We start from the raw sequence: 21,899 nt of genomic DNA, 5'->3' as shown, positions 1-21,899 counted from the left end.
ACGCATTCCGTGGAACATGCCCTACACGCCTAGAGTTGACAACTGCACCCATGGATGACACGGCCCAGGGATGGCTGTACTGACAAACTACTGAGGGTGGTGGCTGGGGACACAGGGGCTTACGGGGGTGCCCAGCCTACAGATATCGCCCTGGCCTAGGGGGACCCCCAGCCCTCCTCCCCCACCCAGACACCTCCACTGCGCGACAACAGAGTAGATAATGCTTGTACTCACCCCCTTGTGTCTGCTGTGCTGCCCTCACGCGCCCATCCAATTCAGGGTAGGCCACCGCCAGGATCCGGAACATCAGGGGGCTCAGTTGACGGCAGGCACCCCGCCTACGTTGGGAGGCCATCCCCAGCAGAGACTCGGCGGTCTTCTTGGTCCCGCGGCGGATGTCCTCCCACCTCTTGCGGCAGTGGGTGCCCCGTCGATGGTGGACCCCCAGGGTCCGGACTTCCTTGGCGATGGCACGCCAAATCCCGATCTTCTCATGGGCGCGGACCTATGTAACACGTACAGGGAGGGAGAAATACCACGTTCAAGTTTGTCAGCATTTTCCTTTCCAGTGGCCCAACGCCCCCCATCCCCGCCAGGCCCCCCGCCATGCCCCCCGCCAGGCCCAACATGCCCCCCATCCCCGCCAGGCCCCCCGCCAGGCCCAACATGCCCCCCATCCCCGCCAGGCCCCCCGCCAGGCCCCCCGCCAGGCCCAACATGCCCCCCATCCCCGCCAGGCCCCCCGCCAGGCCCAACATGCCCCCCATCCCCGCCAGGCCCCCCGCCAGGCCCCCAAGCCAGCCAGTGGCCCCAAATCCATATTGAATTAAACTCACTTGTTGGTCTGGAGGACCGTAGAGTAGCGCATACTGGGGGAGGACCCCATCCACAAGTTTCTCCAACTCCTCTCCAGTGAAGGCAGGGGCCCTTTCCCCAGGCGCAGCAGCCATTGTCCCTTCCAGACCGAGGTCACAGCAACACTTGCAGTATAGGTCCTCTCCTGTGAAAGTTCAAGTCGCAAGTGGATAAGTAGATAGAAAATGGCGGTGACGTCCGTGGCGGTGCGTACCGCGGCGGTGCGTCCCGCCACCGCCGGCGCCCTTCGCCATTGGCTCCTGAAACCCATAGGCTTCAATGTTAACCAATGCGGCTTTGCGCCGCGGTCTTCGCCCGCTGCCCGCCGCGGTGTGCCACGCCAGCGCATTGACCTCACATCCCATTGTCACACTTCACAGGTCAGGCAGCCGCCATTTCCAGGGCCCACATGGCTCAATTTCAACTGCGTCACACAGGCCTAGGCCTTGCATAGCCACTCAGACACGCCATTCACTGCATAGAGAATCGTATACTGTGCTAGCTGTGAGTACGTACCTGTGGGTTGCTTGACTGTGTGCTCCATGTTGTCCTTCCTAGGCACCGTCCGCTGGGTTGGGCGAGGAGACGGATGAATCCTCCCGTGTACCGACCGCTGGTGGACCTGTCGACAATGGAAGAACGCCACATTATCCTGACCTACCGTCTTAACCGTGCCACTATCCATGAACTGTGTGCCCAGCTGGAGCCCGACCTGATGTCCCCCATCCGCCAACCCACAGGGATTCCCCCTCTGGTGCAGGTCATGTCAGTACTCCATTTCTTGGCAAGTGGGTCATTTCAGACAACCGTGGGAATTGCTTCTGGGATGTCTCAGCCCATGTTTTCGAAGGTGTTATCCAGAGTGTTGTCTGCCCTGATGAAATCCGTGAGGAGCTACATCATTTTCCCTGAGGTGGGCGAATTGGCTACAGTGAAGGGTGATTTCTACGCCCTTGGACATATTCCCAACGTCATTGGTGCCATTGATGGGACCCATGTGGCTTTGGTTCCCCCAAGAGACAGGGAGCAGGTGTACAGGAACAGAAAAAATTACCATTCAATGAACATCCAGGTGGTGTGTTTGGCTGACCAGTACATCTCGCATGTAAATGCCAAATTCCCAGGGTCAGTGCATGACGCCTACATCCTCAGGAATAGCAGCATCCCTTACGTGATGGAACAGCTACAGAGACACCGTGTATGGCTAGTGGGGGACTCTGGGTACCCCAACCTGTCGTGGCTACTGACCCCAGTAAGGAATCCCCGGACCAGGGCAGAGGAACGGTACAATGAGGCCCATGGGCGTACTAGGAGGGTGATCGAACGCACCTTTGGCCTCCTAAAGGCCAGGTTTCGGTGCCTGCATATGACAGGTGGATCCCTAATGTACTCACCTAAGAAGGTGTGTCACATCATCGTGGCCTGCTGCATGCTTCACAACCTGGCTTTGCGCCGCCAGGTGCCTTTCCTGCAGGAGGATGGTCGAGACGGTGGTGTTGTGGCAGCGGTGGAACCTGAGGAGAGTGACGAGGAGGAAGACGACGGGGCTGAAACAGACAACAGGGACAGAATCATTGAACAGTACTTCCAATAGGACACAGGTAACATTTCAAAGATAATTTAGTAAATGTTAACTACTCTCCAGCATCTCTGCTGCCTGTCTATTTGCCCCAGTGTATGATGACTGAGTTTTGGCTTTTCCCTCCCTATTTCAGATCTGGGGTCCCCACTACGAGTCCTGTGCTTCGTTTCCCCATGGACTACAGCTTTGTGGCAGCTGTTTGTTGACTTCACCATGTACAAGGACATATTTGCACTGTCATGGCAATTACAATATATTGAAATCACAGCCAGACTCCAGATATTTTGGTGCAAAATAGGTGTTTATTTAAGTGCTCAAAATGGGATGGGTGGTTTCAAGTGGGTGGGGGCTATGGTGAAGGAATGTCCATGGCAGAGTCCAGAGTAACAGTCACACAGGTGCATTGTCCAGAGGCCTGTGGAGAGATGGAGCATGGGCAGTTCAAGGATGGACAGGGTGACAATGTGGGACAGTGGGATGACATCAGGTGGTATCCATTGCTGGCGGGGGTCTTGACATCCTACTCTGTCTTCTTGCGAGATCTCAGGGCCCTCTTGCGGGGTGGTTCTTCTCCTGCAGGAGGTGGGGGTCTGGTGGGCTGCTGCTGTGCGGGGGCCTCCTGTCCACTAGCGCCGGCGGAGGTGGTTGGCTGTTCTTGGTCCAGGCTAGTGGCAGGGGCCCTTGGGTGTTGTTGAGTGTCCGCCCTGTTGTTGACGAGGTCCTGCAGCAGCCCTACCATGGTAACCAGGGTGGTGTTGATGGCTCTGATGTCCTCCCTGTACCCCCGATAGTGTTCCTCCTGCAGTACCTGGATCTCCTGGAACCGGGCCAGTACCGTCGCCATCGTCTCCTGGGAGCGGTTGTATGCTCCCATGATGGTGGTGAGGACCTCGTGGAGAGTGGGTTCCCTGGGCCTCTCCTCCCCCCCCTGTCGCACAGCTGCCCTCCGAGTTCCCCTGTTTCCCTGGGCCTCTGCCCCCTGGCCGGTGTGCCCACTACCACTGCCCCCAGGTCCCTGTTGTTGTTGGGGTGGTGGGTTATCCTGGGTGCCCTGTAGTGGTAGACACACCGCAGATTGACGCGCCCTGGAGACAGAGGCATGGGCCCGCTGGGTGGGAGCTGTGCTGGTGTTCCCAGAGGGGTTTGGGTCTGTAGTGGCCTGGGCCTGTGTGAGGGGAACCGACTGTCCAGAGGTCCCCGATGGTCCGGGCTGGTCATCGGTGTCCAGGTCGACAGAGCTGCTGTCATCGCTGACGGCCTCTTGGGTGGGGGGTGTGGAGAATTCTGGCCCCTCCGCCGCGGTGTGTTGACGGTCGGGTCCTGCAGGGGTATAGAGGTATGGTTATAGTTTCAATGTGTGGCATATGGGTGTATCTGTGGGTTCTCGTGTCCCCAAGTGCTGGCATTCGTGTGTGGGGGCTTTGGTGAGGGTGGCTTGTGGGGGGGATGTGTATATGCATTGGGCATGCTTTGGTGATGGGTGTCCATGCTTAGTGGACGCATGCAGGCCTAGGTTTTGGGATGTGTGGGTTGTGATGGTGAGACATTGGCGGGGAATAGGTGTGCTGGGGGTGGGGGTGAGGATGGTGGTGGGGGTGAGGATGGTGGTGGGGGTGGGGGTGAGGGTGGGGTTCGAGGATGGGGGTGAGGGTGGGGTTCGAGGATGGGGGTGAGGGTTGGGGTATGATTTGGCATGCAGGTGGGGGGGAAGCAGTATTGAAGCTTCAACTTACCAGTATCCATTCCTCCGCCGACTCCTGCGAGGCCGTCAGGATGCAGGATGTTCAAGACTTCCTCCTCCCATGATGTGAATTGTGGGGGTTGAGGTGGGGGTCCTCCGCCAGTCTTCTGCACGGCGATGTTGTGCCTGGATACCATGGAACGCACCTTCCCCCGTAGGTCGTTCCATCGCTTCCTGATGTCTTCCCGATTTCTGGGGTGCTGTCCCACTGAGTTCACCCTGTCGACAATCCTCTGCCATAGCTCCGTCCTCCGGGCAATGCTGGTGTATTGTATCTGTGTGCCGAACAGCTGGGGCTCTACCCGAACGATTTCCTCCACCATGACCCTGAGTTCTTCGTCTGTGAAGCGGGGTTGTCTTTGGGGTGCCATGGGGTGGTGTGTATGATGTGTGGGGTGGAGTATGTGTATTTAAGTGAGTTGAGTGTGGTGGTGTGTGTTGTTTTGTGTGTGGATAGTGTGTGGGTGATGGTGTTGAGTGGCTGTGGCTGTTATTTTTTGGATGCTGGTGTCTCGCTCTTGCCTTCTTTACGAATTTTTTAGTGTAGGGGTTTGTGGGTGATGTGGGTGGGTGTTTTATATTGTATTGTGTGTGTGGGAGTGGTGTGTGTATGTGTATCAGGTGTGTGGGATTCAAATCGTCCAATGTGGCTCAGTTTTGTTCGTTTGTGTGTATTCTGACCGCAGCGGTGTGTCCCGCCAATGGAATACCGCGTTTGAATGACCGCCGCGTGGATTCGTGGGTCGTAATGGCATGGGCGTATTTCTGTTGGCGTGACGGTGGAGGTTTTGTCACCTCCACTTTTCCGCCGACCGCTGGTCTGGCGGTCTGTTGTGGCGGTCGGATTTTCGGAGGTTTGCCTTCTGCGGGTCAGAATGACCGTGGCGGGTTTCCGCGACCGCGGCGGGATTATGGAGGATTTCTGACCGGCGGTAGGCGCCTTTTACCGCCGAGGTCAGAATGACCACCTATATGTTATTTTTTTTTTCTTCAGTCCGTCGAAGCCGGAAGAGATAAACTTGTAATGTTTTTTTTTTTCCAGTCTCCTTCTGTCTATGTCCTGGAACAGGGTTGCTGAAAACAAAGCCAGTATTCGCTTCTTATTTATCTACTTTCATATCTTGCCACCATTAGCCTCCACAGGCTTTGCATGAAAGCACATTTTTCTTCAGTAAAATATAGACTTAAGTAAATCTACCTAAATGTTTTCAGTAAAAAATACGCAAGTATTTGTTTGTTTTAAATTCTATAAACAACTGTTTCCCTAGTCTTGCTCTGCCTGAAACGTTTCGGTTTCTCCGTTTTACTTTTAATTTTCTCAATAATGGTAAAACACATCCACATTGATAACGCCAATAGCTCAGGAATTGCCGAGAACTATTGCCTTTGCCAATGCTTGTTTTTTGTGTTTCTTTGACCCTTTGCAACGATCCACTGTCTGTAGCCTGGTTTGCACTATAAACATACCATATACATACATAAGTACGTCAGTTACATATACTGATCACCCACATGACAAACTTTGCATTTTTCTTCAGAGGTGGTCACCCTCACACTGGTACATTCGGTTTGGGGTTAATCAGATTCCTTAATACTTTATCAATTTGAGCCTAAAGACTGTGACTAAGATATCACACATTATTTTGCTTGATGGTTAAACGTTCTGGAATCTGATCATTGGGGAGCACTCATACCGGTAGTGGTTATTTTCTGCCTACTATTTTGTATGAGGATGTACATTAATATCTCAGGAAAAGTAACACTTTTCAAATGGAGCTCCAAGGCTTATTTCTACTCTTGTAGAAAAATGGGCATTTGACAACCAGGCAGAAAAAGCTTGTCTATTTATTCAAAATAAGTTTGCATCATGTTTGGCTTTAGATACACATGCTTATAATACTGTTGTCATCTAGTGTTGTGTTCAGAAGTTTTTAATTTTTTTCTTTGAAGTGTTTTGAGTCACAAGATATAGTGTGACTTATCTTATTAGTGTACATTGCACATGCACACTGACTCCATTATAGGTTCCGACGTCTAGTAAGTAGGCTATGAGTTTGTTATGTTATGAACACATTTTTGTTCGCCTTGTTCAGTTACTTTCTGATCCCATTGCATTGGATTTAAGCTCCTGTATTTTGCCACCCCAACGCACAAGTACCTTGGGCACCGAAGACAGTCATCAAAACTTTAGTGTGTTAAGGTCCTCGTGCCACTTTGCCTTATTCTCCAGAGAAAGGTGCGTCTGTGATAGAATGGACTTGCTTTTAGAATTGCCTTGGCTGCAACTCAGAACATCTGTAGACAGGCGACCATGAGGTGTGCAACCTGTGCCTGACTCCCTTGAACACACCACGGCCCAGCATGAGGTGATGCAAACGGCTACAGCCTTTAACAAAGTGGACAAGCATGTGTCCCAGGAAGGAGATGACATCCTACTTAAGGCACAAAAAATTTGACCTTACCTTCCAGTTTCTCCTCATGATGAAGGACATGCTGAAATCTGCTACAGCCAATTTTAAGGATCCTGTCAAATAAAGAGTAGTAACCCGACAGGTCCAGAAAAATGTCTAACCCAACATGCATGAAGGGGTTTTATCCGACTATCTGGTGGTCCAGTGCACCCGCAAGTGTGTCTCCTCTGAGGCCAGTGGCAATCTCCCCCATCCCCACAAAACAAGGGAGGCAGAAAGACTGACATAGAGGGGAAGAGGGTGGCAGTAGGAAGAGCAACCGATTGGATTGTTTTTGTCCAAGAAGATATCCCTTCTTGGACAAAAAACATCCTGTTCATAACGCAGGCAGCCTTGCACCTGGCACTAGGTAGCACACCAGGCCTCTCTAGGGCCAGCACAAGAAGAAAGCACACATGCTGCATATCTCTGTAAATATGGAGCATTTTTGCCCTCTCCCTTTTACGCAACACAGTGCATCAAGTTCCCTTGAATGAAATATTTTTGCACCCTCCATTTCACCGAGCGGCAGCTTCTTCTCTAAGGCAGAGGAGTGTTGCCCCACTTCTTTGTGCAGTGCTGAAAAAGGAAAAATAAAATGATGATAATGTAATGTTATTATCATTTTATTTTTCCTCTGCAGCCAGGTTAGGGTGCGGCTGGGCCACCTCTCAGGAAGGAAGGGTATGCGCACTTAATATTTCTTCACCTGGCTGTATTGTACAGCTGGTAGGAGAACATGCACAGGCTCCAACTCCCTGTCTGAACACTGAACCAGGCAGTTCAGACCACTCACGACAGTGCTGGGATGCTGGTGACAGCAGCATCGTGATTGGCTTAGGGGAGTCTGGTAGTCTGTGTGCTTCCATGGTGCCAGGAGTCGGTGAAAAGAAGAGGACGAATGAGAGACAGAACCATCTCCCGATGGAAAAGGTAAGTGTTTTTTTAAAATTATTATTATTATTATTTTTAATACCCCATCCAACCTCCACTTCCATTGAGTAGCAGCCGCCACTGGCAGCACAGTGCAACAAGTTCCCTTGATGCGACATGTTGCATGAAATAATAGTAAATATGCCCGCACCGGTTCAAATACTTCTTTTTTTCTGGGTCATCACAGCTTCAAGGATTTTACAAAGTGCCTAGCAGTGGTAGTTGTGCATTTATGAAGGCAGGACATTCATACCTTTCCCTACTTCGATAATTGGCTAATCAAGAGCAGCAGCCTTTCTGCAGTGTCTCAAACACACTCAGAGCCTGGGGTCACCATAAACACTACCAGGTCCACCTATTGCCTCTGCATATCCAACTCTTCCTAGGGCCCATATTTGATGCAGTCACAGGGGAGGCTTACCCCAATCAGTAAATAGTCACTGCTTTTCAGCAGCTGCTAACCTCTCTTTAAGCCCAAATATCATCTTACAGTGCTTACTGTCATGGTCCTTCTAGGAATGATGACCTCCTGCATCACCATTGATCAACATGCAAGACTTTGCATGTGCCCCCTCCAAGAATGCCTCATGGTTCCGTGGACCCAAATGGTGGATCACAGGGAAGATGTACTTTTGGTGGTACAGGCCAAGATTCAATGCTCTCTGCAATGGTGGAACAGCAATAACCTGTTGCAAGGCAGCCAAATACCAGGACTGCAAGTGACCATCACCACAAATGTATCTGTCTCAGAGTAAGATGCACATCTCAACAATGACTGTCCCGAGAATGTTGCCCTATCAACAGCAGAATTGCCACATCCACTACCTGGAGCTGCTAACCGTTCACTCAGCAGTGGAAGCCTTCTTACAGGTCGTTTGGAATAAAGTATTCCTCATCAAGACATATATTATGGCCGCCATGTACTACCAATAGAAGGAGGGTGGCAGGCACTCCTCTCAGCTGTCTTGCCTAGCCCAATGCATTTGGCATTGGGCACTTCACCACAACATTCACCTCATGATAGAGCCATCTTCTGGGGTGGACAACAGCTTTGCACACCTGCTCAGTTTGACGCATCAACAAGTCCATGACTAAGAACTCCACCCCAGGTCCTACACGGATACTTTCAGCACTGGGGCACAGCATGGATAGACCTGTTCACCACCACATAAAACTAAAAATGACCAAACTTCATCTTCAGGTACCTACGGTCCATGGGCAATGCAGTAGGGATGAACTGGTCCGCAATATTTGCCTATACTTTTCCACCTCTTCAATTGTTTCCCTACATAGTAATGAAACTGAGACAAACATAACTAGCAATCATTCTGGAAGCTTCAGCCTTGGACCGTAGCACTGGTGCTCTACCTTTCTGGCATGAGTCAGCCCTCACAAGAGAATCCTGTTCAGGCTGGACCTTCCCACTTGGATACAAGGTTGAGTGAGGCATTCATATACCAGGCAGCTCAACCTTGTGATTTGGCACCTCAGGTCTTAGAATTTGGTTACCCCAACATTCTCCAGGAAAGGAATGTGTGTCCATCTTAAAGGAAGCCCAATCGCCCACAACACTGGCTTGTTACGGGGCAAAGTAGAAAAGATTTGTTCACTGTTGCATTTTAAAGAAAGTAGACCCTTTATGTCCTACTGTACAACACATTCTCACCTATCTTTAGCATTTTCAAAATGATGATCTCCCGTATATCTATTTGCGTACACGTGGCTGCATTTGCAGACTACATGCAGAAGAGGGCACACTTGTCCCTCTTCACAATACCAGGTGTTAGGACCTTCCTGGAGGATCTCAAGAGAGAGAAACCCCCTAGAGCGCCTCTCTCTACTCTGTGGAATCTTCAATGTAGTCTCCACCAGGTTCATAGGACCACCTTTTGACCTATGCTTTCATGTTCTGTTTAGTTCCTCTCATTGAACTTGGTTTTCCAGGTGACCATTACTTTCCTTAGATGCATTAGCAAAATGCAAGTGCTCACCCTACAAAAGCCCTTCATCCAGGTCTACAAGCACAGGATGGCTCTTAGAATCGATCCTGAATTCCTCTTTGGTAATATCACCCTTCCACCGCAACCAAACCGTAGAGCTCCCAGTTTTTTTCTCACAACCCGATTCCACTATAGAGATAGCACTGCACACATAGGATGTCAAAAGATCTCTTATGTACTACATTGACATCACCAAGTCATTCCATAAATCACATCCGCTCTTTGCCTCCATTGCAAAGCCCCTTAAAAGTCATTCAATTTCCAGGTGAATATTCATATGTATCCAAATGTGCTATCACAAGGCAAAGAGAGTTCAACTTCCTCCACCCAGAGTGCATTCCATCTGCAAAAGAGGAGCAACCATTGCCTTCCTACGAAACATCCCAAAAGTGGATATTTGCAAGGCAGCCATCTAGCCAACACCACGCTCCATTACCAAGAAATACTGTGTGGAAAACACTGCGTTGTGGACATCTTAGTCTGTCAACAGGCCATGGTGGGACAGGTATTAAGGACCTTATTCCAGACATCTGCATCACCCACATGCAAGCTTCTGCTTCTGAAAGGCAGTGCTTTACAGTCTATGCCAAGGATGTTTATCTACAATCATACATGCTACAAACAGAAAATGCTACTTACTGTATAAGCATCTGTTCATCACATGTACTGCAGTAGATATGCTTCCACCCTTCTCCTCTGAAGCACTGCATATTTGCTTCATGTACCATACTTCCCTACACACTCCATATATACTCTCACCCGCTGTGTGAAAATAATCTAACTTGGAGTCAGTACCCACGCACAGTGTACACTAAGAAGAGGAGTGGCACCACATCTTGTGATTCGAAAGATTCCTTAGAAGAAAGTTATCTTGCAAACATTCAGACCCAACTCTAGAAAAAGTAACAGTTTAACTTTTGAGAGGGTTCTGATCAAGTAGAACACTAAACGTGGTCCAGTCACTCTGTTTAGAAGCTATTACCTGACAAGTGAGACCAAACGATAGAGGTTGGCATTATCCTCATCAGCACATCCACCAATGCCCCCAGTGTAAATCTTATTGAGGCATTTCAGTGCAATAATTGACTTACAGGAGTTCAAAACTTACATTCCTGGACTCACAAACACCATGTTCCTTCACCCTTTCTTGTTCTTCATCAGGAACAGCTCCCAGCCTAGGTCACGCTCTCATTTTGTCTTGCCTTCATAATACTCATGCTTTGCAATGCCACTTACTGCAGATTCAAAGCTTTACTCTCATTCCTGAATAATAAAATCATCAGCAGGACCTCACCAACCGGAGGCACCACAAGTTCTCGCAACCCCTAGTGACATGAATTTATCAAATTAGTTAATTGTGCATTATATAGTGTCCCAGGAGAGATCACAAGTGTATCTGATCCCTCAAATGTGAGCGAAGAGCCACCTGCATACAATTCCTCAGTGACCGAAATACGCTCTCTAGACCAGTGTGATTCACAGGTTCTCTGACCAGTTAGACTGAAGAGAAGCACCAGGGCATAGCCAATCCCTGCTCCTCCATCGGTGATACCCAGCCTCTCAAGAAGTAACTTGCTGGCTGCACGAGTTTGGAAAATGTTTTTTTTGTTTTTTTTTAACAGCATCCTCCCTAAATTGAGAAATCTATGGAGCCCAGTGACTGTACCCACCCTCTGTATGCCTTTATTAACAATGTTACACATTGGATTCCACTGCGCTATAATAAATCCATTATTAAGGCGCATCGGGCTGATGAGGATAGGGGTCTACTTTTTAAAAATAAAGTAAGGGGGCTCTTGCTACTCGTGTCCAATCCCCTTCTAGTGTCCATCCCCTTCTAGTGCCCATTTTCTACTCGTGCTCTGCTTAATAACCTCCAAAACTGGCTTTCGTGATGCTTCTTGCAGTATATTTTGGAAAATAGTGTGTATAGCATATTGGTGCACCAGTAAAGGACTTGTGGAGTGCTAGTTGATGGAGTGAGACTGAGTGCATAAAATGTCTCTACGGGGCTTCAGGTACCGGACCTACCCTTTTTGTTTCTGTTTTGTTACAGATACGGCGGCCATGGCAGGCCTGGCATTCCAGTGCTTGATGCGTTCTGGTCTTTACACATCACACCTGACAGAAAAGCTCACAAAAGGATTTGGGAATATAAGGGAAAACATACTGCAGTCACAAAGAGATGATGGTGCTTTTGGAAACATTTACAGCACTGCACTTGCTCTTCAGGTAGGTACAGCTGGTGCCTTTTGTATCACTTTTGTGTTAGCGAATGGAAGACAAATGCTGAAGTGTAAAAGAACAACTGGCTGGGCTCTGGTTTTAGGGATTGTGCAGGGATGTAAACTGTTTTTTAGAGGTGCATCATCTGTCTTCACGCTAGAAAATAGTTTCGTGAGTTGAACATCCATTGTACTGCTCTTGTTTGTTCTTCTAATATCAACAAAAAAAAATATTCACCGTTTCTTGGCAAAAGTGTTATCTTCTTGGAAAGCTGGTATCTAGCTTTTTTGGTTATCCTTCCCCTTGAAGGGGCACTAACATGGAGATTGGGGACTCGGTCAGTGATGAAAATCAGCCCCCTCCCCTTGACTCTCCGGGTGGCTTGATTGAGCTGAATGGAGGTAGGGTTGAAGATTCTGTACAGTACAACACCTTTATCATAGTTATAACAAATATGATAATGTCCAACCAGAGCTGCTGTTTATGTAAACGAATACATTAACACCTCCATATATCTGTACTAAAATTGGTCACAAAAGTAAAAGCACACAATCAATAAAACACCAATAACTCGTTGACAAATATAATGTTATATAGGGCAGCTAAACTGTGCACAGTGTATACAGTTCTTGGTCACTAAATGAGATCAAATACGAGGGTGTTCTTAAAAAGACCTCTTGTAACAAAATATCACAATGAAATGTAGATGCAACATTTATCATCCAAGTTACACTTAATAGTATATGATTTGATCCGTAGATAATCACAAGCGCTACACTGTTCGGCAACAAAGACAACAGAAATAACTGTTCATGATCAATAACCAGTTGCAAACGCCAGAAATCTCATGACAGAACACTATATAGCTGGTGCAACCTGGAAAGGAAGAAAAAGTAGAAGCTATTATAGGAGACTCTGGTGTTTTAGCGTCCAGTGATGAGAATTATGAAAAAGAGAAATATGCTCATCTCCCAGTTTAACGTAAGCCATAGGAGTGATTTACTAGATGATTTAATGTGGTTGTGAAGGTTCCAATATGTTCTAACTCTCTTAATTTGTAAAACTTTTTAATCTGTCGTTGAGGATCCTTGATAACCATGTGATGACATTCCAGTGTTCAAAAACCTGACTTCCTAGTAGAATAAAGTAATCCTCTTAAAACAACTCTTTTCTGAAAAATCATGCACATCTTGTCCCCTTGGGGTTTGGGAGCTCCCACCGCTGCACGTTGTACCTTCCTGGTCACTATCAGTTGCCATCATTGCTTTCTTATGCACCACATACCCAGCTCCCAGGTGAGCTCAGAGGTGTTCTCTTGTTGTACTAGTCTGATCATTGATGTTCGGAGTCATGGTCATCCCTAGCATCTTTAATGTTTCTCGTATACGTTTGTTTGACTCAGTGACTGCCTCTTCACTCTGCTTAAATTGGATGTGTATTGCCTGACTTAGGGTGTGTGCCTCCTTGACTTCCATGTTACATCCAGTGTTCCTCTTATGTCTACCAGCAGACTTCTGTCAGGTCTTCTATTCTTTGCAGTGTGCATGTGGTATATATTGTGCACTATGACTAAAGGATGGCGTTTATCCTGTTTGAATCTTCAAAAGTGTTTTTATTAGTATTCAGTTGGACCTGTACAATGTGACTTTCCATCTCAGGAAGGTCAGTTTGGATCTGTCAGGTTGGTCTTCTCGTACACATATGTGGCCTGATTCATGCTGTTTCCATGTCCTTGTGGATTTATGAATGGGTTTTCATAATCATACACCACCCAAGGGAAAAGGGAATGTTACTGTGTTTGTTAATATGTGTCTATTACGAGAAAGTGTGTGGAGTTTCTGAGCACTGTGTAGTGTTTCACTGGGAAAACAGATAAAGCTGGGTGTTTTTTTGTAGAGTTTTCTGAGGGATACATCATATTTTGCTTGTATTTCTCTGGTTGTGTCATCATAATTTGTAATTATGCTTATCCTCTACTTACATCTGGGCTATCATCATAACCCTCTGTTGCACCCGTGTGTGGTTCTTCTGGCTGGTGCTGTTTGCATGGATATTGTGTCCGCATATGGTGGAGACAGCTGGCTTCACCAGCATGTCATTGTTGAGTATGCTTCACCAGTGCTTCCTTGTTCTATAGGTTTACTTTAATGTGTTTTGTGAGTTAATGTTGCATTTACATGCTACCTCTGGGTAGGATGCCCATGTACATGAATGCTGGTTTAGCGTTCTGCTTCTGAATGGGAAGCTTGTGTGTTCGTTGTAGGTTGATGGCTTCACCACCATTGTGACTAAGGTCAGTTTAGTAGCAAGGAAAATGTAACTTCTGCCTAGTACCATGTGCAACCTGCAAAATAGTTTAATAGACACTTGGTTGTTGACGTGATCCTATTGTAACTTACAAGTCACAGGTCCTGATCCTGGGAAATAATTCAGTATGTATGAGTCTGATACAAACATTTGCATGTTACCTGCTTGGCATACGTTTTAATCTTTTCCAACCTTCACGTTTTTGAATTTCTATAAAATGAAAGTCCTAAAGATGGGCAATCATATTAGTAAGTGCAACCTAACAATTCCATTTGTATTGTGTATTATGTAAAGCTGTTTGAAGACTCCTGGGTTAGAGTATTACTGGAGATGGGGAAATTGGCATGGGAAAAGGTATGTTGTGTTGATATACGCTTTTACTTTTCCGTGGGATTTTTCCAGGAAGTAGTTTGCGAGGGTACATAGGGTTGAACGGAGACCCAGACGCAGAATTAAGCATTTACAATTAGAAATATTTTGACAATATTGAACAGTTCATTAGTTTCTTATGACATTTCAGGTAAGGATGGATATGTTTTCTTCAGACGTGAAAGTGTTTTTGTGATACATTTGTTTTGTCCAATAAGTAGTAGCTTTTGGTTAATTTGCCTTTTCATCATGTGCTTTCAGATGTATGGCAAATTTGTTTTGGCATGATTCTGTGGTCAGTGAGTAATCTGTTCTTAAAGAGCAAGGTCAAATGACTTTACTGGCTGCACTTTGTTGATCTGATGTGTCAGGATGTTACTGTAGAGTCCAGGGGCATGATCCAATAGCATGCAATTTAACAAGGATGAATTAGATTAGTATGGATCCAAATATGCTTGCGTGTTGATCCGATTTGGATTGGATTTAATTGAGTTATAAGATTTCATCGTAGTTGAGAGAGTAATGAGGTAGCAAGTCTGTAATTTATGTAGGACTCGTTGGGTGACTGCTGAGTTGCAATGAAAAATAGGTTGAAGGTAAAACCAAGTAGTTATAATTGGCTGAATATATATTTCATTTTGCAGATCAGTGTGTAAGTAAGCTTGGAAATTGGTCCCTTTCATCCAGTAATATCCCTATCCTCTAGACCACGAGTCTAAGTGCCTTATGAAGATAGAGATGAATACAAATTGATTACCTAGTGCTGGAAGTATAAAATCATATGGAACACTCTGGTAATCCTACTACAGTCATATCTTTTCAAATGTACTTCTGCAGCGTCTGCGTCTACTCATCATCCATCTTTTATCAGGCATTTTGTCTTCTAAGCAGACTGTCCCTATATGTTTCTTTGTTTTGCTTTTCTCCAGAAGTAAAAATGTTTTCCTTTTCGAGAAGCCCTTTCTGTGCCCCAATGAAATTTAGGGGTGTCTTCCATCACATTGCCATCCAATAAATGTGTTTAATCTTTGGTCATTGTTAGTAAAATCACAAGTGCTTCCATGGTGGGGATGGCCGTGCAAGATAATACACCTATAGGCTTGTGGATGCTCTGTGCCTTTTCCATGGCCATACCTCTTCATCAACCTCCCCCTTTAAGACTCCTTACCACTTTTTAAAATTGTAAACAATCCATCACTGTTGCATATTTTCTACCGGGCTGCGGGCATTTTAAGATTCTAAACATCCAGTTCCAGTGATGTGATTAAGAATGTGGAATGTATAATCATAAATCCCTTTTCAAATCCTGGTGTGCTAACTTGTGACTTGGACCCACACTGAAGAAGCATGTTATTAGACTACATCTGAATTGGGTGTGGGAAATGGAATGATGTGGCAGTATTTCTAGAGTTAATGAATGTAATCTTTATGCCATAATGCTGAGTGGTGCATGTCTTTGTACTTACTTTAACACTTATTCGGTAGCGGACAAGACAGTGAAAGATATTGTTGGAAGTCAAAGATCTCCAGATAGAGTGGTGGGTATGAGCCCCTAGCCAGTGGGCAAAACAGGAACATGTTTACTCCTAATCATATGTCATTTCAGTTGGTCCAACTTCCCTGCTTCATTCTCTTCTCCACTGCACATTAGGTCCTAATTGCCAGTAAATCCACAAGTGACACTGAATGTTCGAAAGCAGTTGAAATCTTGATTGAAAGTTTGAAGCAGGGACTCTTCAGTAACCCGATGATGATGTCTCAGCTAACTCCAGTGTTGCATCGAAAGACCTACCTTGATATTTCTACGATGGACTGCAGAAATGAGGAAGGTGAGTTTATGCACTATGGCTAAAGTTTCATTGTATATTTTCAGGAAAAAATAGCTTCTTTGGGCAAATAAGATGTGGGATTTCTTTCTAGTAGTTTAATGAGTAAGATGACACAGCTTAGCAGCTGCCCGTCCTTAAGGCCTGAGGGGCCACATCCCCCCACATTTGTGGCCGACAGAAAGTGTGTCTGTCAGGCTGTGTAAGGTCAGCCTGACAGACACTCTTTATGTTCAAGTCAGGCAATTCAGATGCGTAAAGATGACTAGTGCATGAAACAAGATGACTAAGGGCACAAGTTAATACATGTTGATTATTGGAGGCAGCCTCTTTTAAAGTTATTGTGTCATTAAATGGAATTTCTTGAGGACTTCACTGAGATAAGCCGGATAGTGATGTTATAAGTAAAAGTATTTTACTTTGCAAATTAAATAGTGTATAAGGCAGGGGTCTCCAATTTTGTCTGTAGTGAGAGCTACTTGTGATCAGTGAAAATCATTGTGAGCTACTAACAACCAAGCAAGACATATATTGTTACCAGATACCCCCACGCCCAGCTTCATTGACTTGTGTCATGTGCCAGAGAGCGTGGTCTGTGAAGATGTGTCAACATGTAAGTGGATGAATTGGATATATGTGTATGGCTGACAGAGAGACTGTGCCATATGTGCTTGTGGTACAGGGCATACCTTTCACCCCATATGACATTTTCACATGTATAACACAAACACCATTTGTTTTAAAAATGGAACCAATTTAAAATGTTGATAAATGTTCCGTAATATGGACTTAAAAGTTCTCCCATTTAAAAAATAGAAATATTTTTCATTTATTAACATGTGGTGCCTACTGGCCCCTGGTAGCAAGATGCATAAGTGCAACACTTTGAAATGAGAGAAAATTAAAATGAAGAGTTAACTCAATCATTAAGTTAACTCTTCATTTTAATTTTGTACCATTTAAATGTATTCAGAAACATTTTGTTCTCCTGCTCCAAAATTGACTTAACATTAACTTTTATTTAAGAGTAAAATGCATTAGTCCCTCAATTCATCATCTCTCATGCCCCACCCTGGGTCATAAATCAGATATGAGCACTGATCATCATCAGGCCATGCTGAAGAGGCCTGACTAAAATAAACACAGGTTTCCTTAACTTTAAAAGGAAAATAACGCAAAGATTAAAATCTTTTTTAAACTGGCCTTATTTAAAAATGAACTCAAGGCTTCAAGCTACTCTGAAGGTGTCAGCGATCTACCAGTAACTCGCAACGGACTGAATGGAGGCACCTGTTATAATGTGTCCAATTGTGTGGCTACCTCTGTTAACACTCCTTTTTCTGGCTCATCTCAGTGCAGTCCTCAAGAAATTCTATTTAATGACAGGGTAACTTTAACACAGGCTGTCTCTAACAATCGATGTGTATTAACTTGTGCCCTTAGTCTTTTTATTTCATGCACTAGTGATCTTTACACATCTGCATCTCAGTGCCTCGAAAGTAATTGAACACTTTTTGAAGGTGGTTTGTGCTTTGGTGCTGACCGGCTAGTTACCCTTGCCATCCTGACGGGACCAGGGAGGGATAGGCAGCCTGAATTAGTGAGCTGGGATAAGGTGTACTAGAGGTAGCATCAGTGGAAGTTTGGATGTAGGCATTGCCATCCTAAGTTTCTAGTGGATTGGTGAATGTGTGTCAACAAACAACATAGCATGGAAAACATGTACTGTGCAGGGCAGCACAATAACAGTTACTGGAAAGTGGAATACACTTTGCTGTGTGTGCTGTATGCCAAACCATTTTGTATGGCCCCTAATAGAAAGGAGAACTAGACTACGAATGTGCACAAGATTAAATATGAATGTGTGTAGCAGTAGTGGTGCTAGGACCCATCTTAACACATACATTTCCTGTGTGGTGGCCACCTTCTGTTGTCAGAGGGCATTGACAGTGTGCGTTGTCAGTGTCAGTTGGCAGTGTTCTCATATAAGCCCTATACTTTGGACTTTGGGCCGATGGTGATTGCTGGCAGTATCATTGTAGGAGACCAAGATATGATTGGACTCCAGTTGGATTTACTTTCACTGCCTTTATACTCTTGGTAGCTTGATTGAGCAGTGAAGGCTGACTCCAAGAGGCGGTAAAAGATAGTCCAAATACGGTATGCACAGGAATAAATTACATTAGAATTTAATGGCCAGTCTTTAAAAACAACAATAGGTTTTTCTTACAAGACAAATGTAAAGGAATCAAAATATTACTCTTAAGAATTAAAAAAAAGTTTGCAGCAGCTACTGGTGCTGACCTAGTGTCCCGAACACATTTCTAGCACAAAGTTGGTGTTGTATAGTTTATTTAATGGTAGAGTTTAAGGGCTACCCGAGAGGAATCGACAAAAGACTGGACCATCTTCAAATCACCTCAGATCTCTTGGTTTACAAGAGGTCTCAATGCTTATGTTCTCGTAAAGGAAGAAAGTTTTAGATGCCTATTTAAATATCTCATGTATCTGAACTTTGTCATAGTTTCTCTGGGGTTTAAGGAAGATGCCACCATGATTGTGAGCCAGTACTGCGGTGTCTATGCCTCACTGAACAAATCCACCATCCTAAAGTGAACTGGGAATGCGAAATCCCAAAACTGGATGCACTGGTTGGCAAGGGGTGCTGGAGTATTTCTCAAGTCATTAAGGTACCCAGTATACTGGGAACTCCACTGCTTTAACAAGTAGATATTGTGCAGGTTTCATAGGAAAGATCTGGAACTCTGAGAAGTCTCTAGAAAGTTTAGTGTGCCAAAAGGGCTATGGGAAAGGGAAGGAAAGGTACCTTGCACTTGCCCCCTAAAGGTGTTCCAAAAGTTTATGGCTCAATTCCTCCGAACCGTTCTGGCTAGTCAAGATTTTCAATGGCAGAAAACCCCTTAGGACCAAGGCCATCTGTAATACAGGATCCATATAGGAACATCTAAACTTGTGATCAAGATAACTGTGGACACACAATTTGTAGAAGGATGTTTTCAAAGGTTCCAAGCTGAGTGTGATCAAATCCATAAAATGAGCCACACCTCTGGGATCCTTTATGAATTAGAAAATACTTAGTATTCTTCCTGGGAATAAAAATGGCAAAACAGATACTCCATAGATGGGCTAAAGTAGACTTGTATAGGCCACATTCCATGTTCACCAAGGTATCACAGGTCCTTCAGTCACTTCTACTGTGTAAGGTGCCGAACCTGTCCTGCAACTTGGGAGGCACTGGACTACCGTCCCTACACTGGGCATTGCACTTAAAGCTGCGGTGGCACCATAACATCTTTTTGGAGTTAAGTAGTATGAAAAGGCTGTTTTACCTGTGTCACTGGTGGTAGAATCCTTCTGGCCCATCTCTGTAAAGTTCCACTGTTATGTGTATGCTCATAACCATGCACTGACATCCTGTGTGTGTCAAGTGTGTGTACATATTAGTGTGTGTATATGAGTAAGTCTGAGTAATCGAGGACAGTGGGACCTATTTTGGATGTCCCTGGCCTGGCCTATCACAAGCGATTAGGACTGTGCTCCTCGACATTGGGGGTGTATTGCCTGCATGTCTGTAGCTGAAGGGAGGAGATTAAGATCCTGAAATGAGAAGGATGGAGACAGGGCTACTTTTTAAAATAAATTCTATGAGGCCATTTGTTAGGAAGGACCTGCTGATTCGTCTTTCTGAGCTGCCATTAGGTGGGTGATAGGGGTGAGGGGTGGGATTACAGAATCTTTTGTGAGAGTTCAGAAAGTTTTAGGTGAGGTTTACCCTTTGTCTGTCCCTGATTATTCTTTCAGTTGGGTTGATAACAGGTAGGTGCTGAAACCTCACACCTTGTTGTGCCTCTGTTGTGGGGGCATCCCAGTGGTACCTCCTCTGAGAAGCATCAGAGGAGTGTGCCTCGAGAGCAGTCTGAAGAGGACACTTGAAAGAAGATCCACCCAAAACGGTTCTACAGTGTGAAACGGTGGATCCATAGCCTCTGTCTAGAAGTTGTGTATAAATATGGAACCCAAACCTTCCCACTTGGATTCAGTTCCAAGTCCTTTATGACTGGGAGTGCTCTGCTGAGGACGTAAAGGTCTGCTGTGCAACCAGGCCTGGTGTCTGTCTTACAGACAGTCTCCCACTGGTGAAGGGACAGCACCTGAAGTCTGTATTTTTTTACTGAAAATGCTGTGGGTCTGCCCTTGACACACCTAGAAGTCCCACTATCTACTGAGACAGAGAAGGCGGGAGACTATAGGGCCCTGCAGGAGAGACTGTCCAGGAGGAGAAGGTCCCTTTGCTTTACTTGTTGCTGTTGGATGTCCAGTGAGAACTGACTGCACAAGAGCAAACTGCGGAGGACCCCCATGACCTGTGGAAGGGATCTTTCATCCCGATCCCTGGTGGAAAAAGGAAAGCTGTGCTCATCTACAGGCCAGTTGGGGATGTAACTGTTTGATTGCTTTGGGCCTGATTGAGGGCTGCAATTGTGCGTTGGCCATGAGCCCAATCAGGGCTGCAACTGTGTGATTGTTCTAGGCACAGATGAGGTCTGCAACTGCATCCCCGCCATAGGACAGGAAGAGGGATTTAACTATTTGACTGCAGTAGGCCTGATGAGGACTCCATCTACCCTTTATGTCTAATGGAGACCACAATGACTGTGACCATGCCCTGCCCAAATCCTACTTCACCCATCCTCAGCCCAAGTGGGTTTACCTCACTACAACATCTGAAGATTGCCATAACTAGGCTCTCACCTCCACTGGTGCTGCTGCTAAAGAGACTCTGGTCCGATGAGCGTGCCCATAGACATAGCCAGCGCCTTGCCTCCAACGCACTCAAGTGGGCTTTACAGCACATTAGATACGCTGGAGGGCCGCCACTGACAACATGAGGCGAACAAGGACTTTAAACATGCCCTCTGTTTTGAGAAGAGGGTAAGACTAAAAAGAGGGCAAGCACGCATTTAACTGTGGACATAATACTGTAGGTGAGGTTAATTCATCGTAATTCCTGACTCCTAGAAGGTCAAGGAGGGAGTATCAGAGGGAAGGGGCGGGCATCACACTCAGGAACACTGACGTATATTATCATTGGATTTATGTAATATTTAGTGGAACTGTGTTAATAAAGTACTTTCTTGAAAAGATAAGCACTGGACTGTATATTGAGATTATTGGGTCTTTTGGTTGGTTATTGACTGCTGGGGTTGAGGAACCGCACACAACCCCCCTGAGAAGCCTGTGAATGCTCGCCCACGCTACCCTCAGAGTCCAGTGCAGAAGGGGTTGTAGTTAGTCCCGTTTGCAACCTCTAGCCCCTGCCTGCCCTGTGGCTTCCCAAACAGGTTATGACGTGGGGTTTAAAAGGAATCTTAGCACATATACATTTAACCTGCTGCCTCCCCTACTACAGTAGGTAATTTTGTTTTCAGGAGTGCTTCAGTTTCGTTCACTTATATGAAACTACATTTACAAGGACATTTTTTGCACAAAATGTGTCTTCTAGATCCCACTAGGTGCTGTTGTGTCAAAGTATAGGTAGGGCAATGGAAAAGCCAATGTTTAAGTAACTCATCTACTTCATTTTGAATA

At 45.9% G+C, this 21,899-nt stretch overlaps 1 protein-coding gene across 2 annotated transcripts in view; it reads left to right on the top strand.

The window, feature by feature from the left end:
* Window positions 1-21,899, top strand: part of TCN2 (transcobalamin 2) — a 112,206-nt gene that overhangs the window by 74,734 nt on the left and 15,573 nt on the right. For both annotated transcript variants that reach the window (XM_069214458.1, XM_069214457.1), the window contains exons 6-7: window positions 11,618-11,793; window positions 16,115-16,292. In XM_069214458.1, coding sequence (XP_069070559.1) covers window positions 11,618-11,793; window positions 16,115-16,292 — 354 coding nt within the window. The remainder of the gene's footprint in view (window positions 1-11,617; window positions 11,794-16,114; window positions 16,293-21,899) is intronic.

Source organism: Pleurodeles waltl, chromosome 11 (assembly GCF_031143425.1).
Source record: "Pleurodeles waltl isolate 20211129_DDA chromosome 11, aPleWal1.hap1.20221129, whole genome shotgun sequence".
In the NCBI taxonomy this organism is placed as follows: Eukaryota; Metazoa; Chordata; class Amphibia; order Caudata; family Salamandridae; genus Pleurodeles; species Pleurodeles waltl.
The sequence above is the reverse complement of the archived record's forward strand: the minus strand, read 5'-3'. Positions and strand labels throughout refer to the sequence as shown.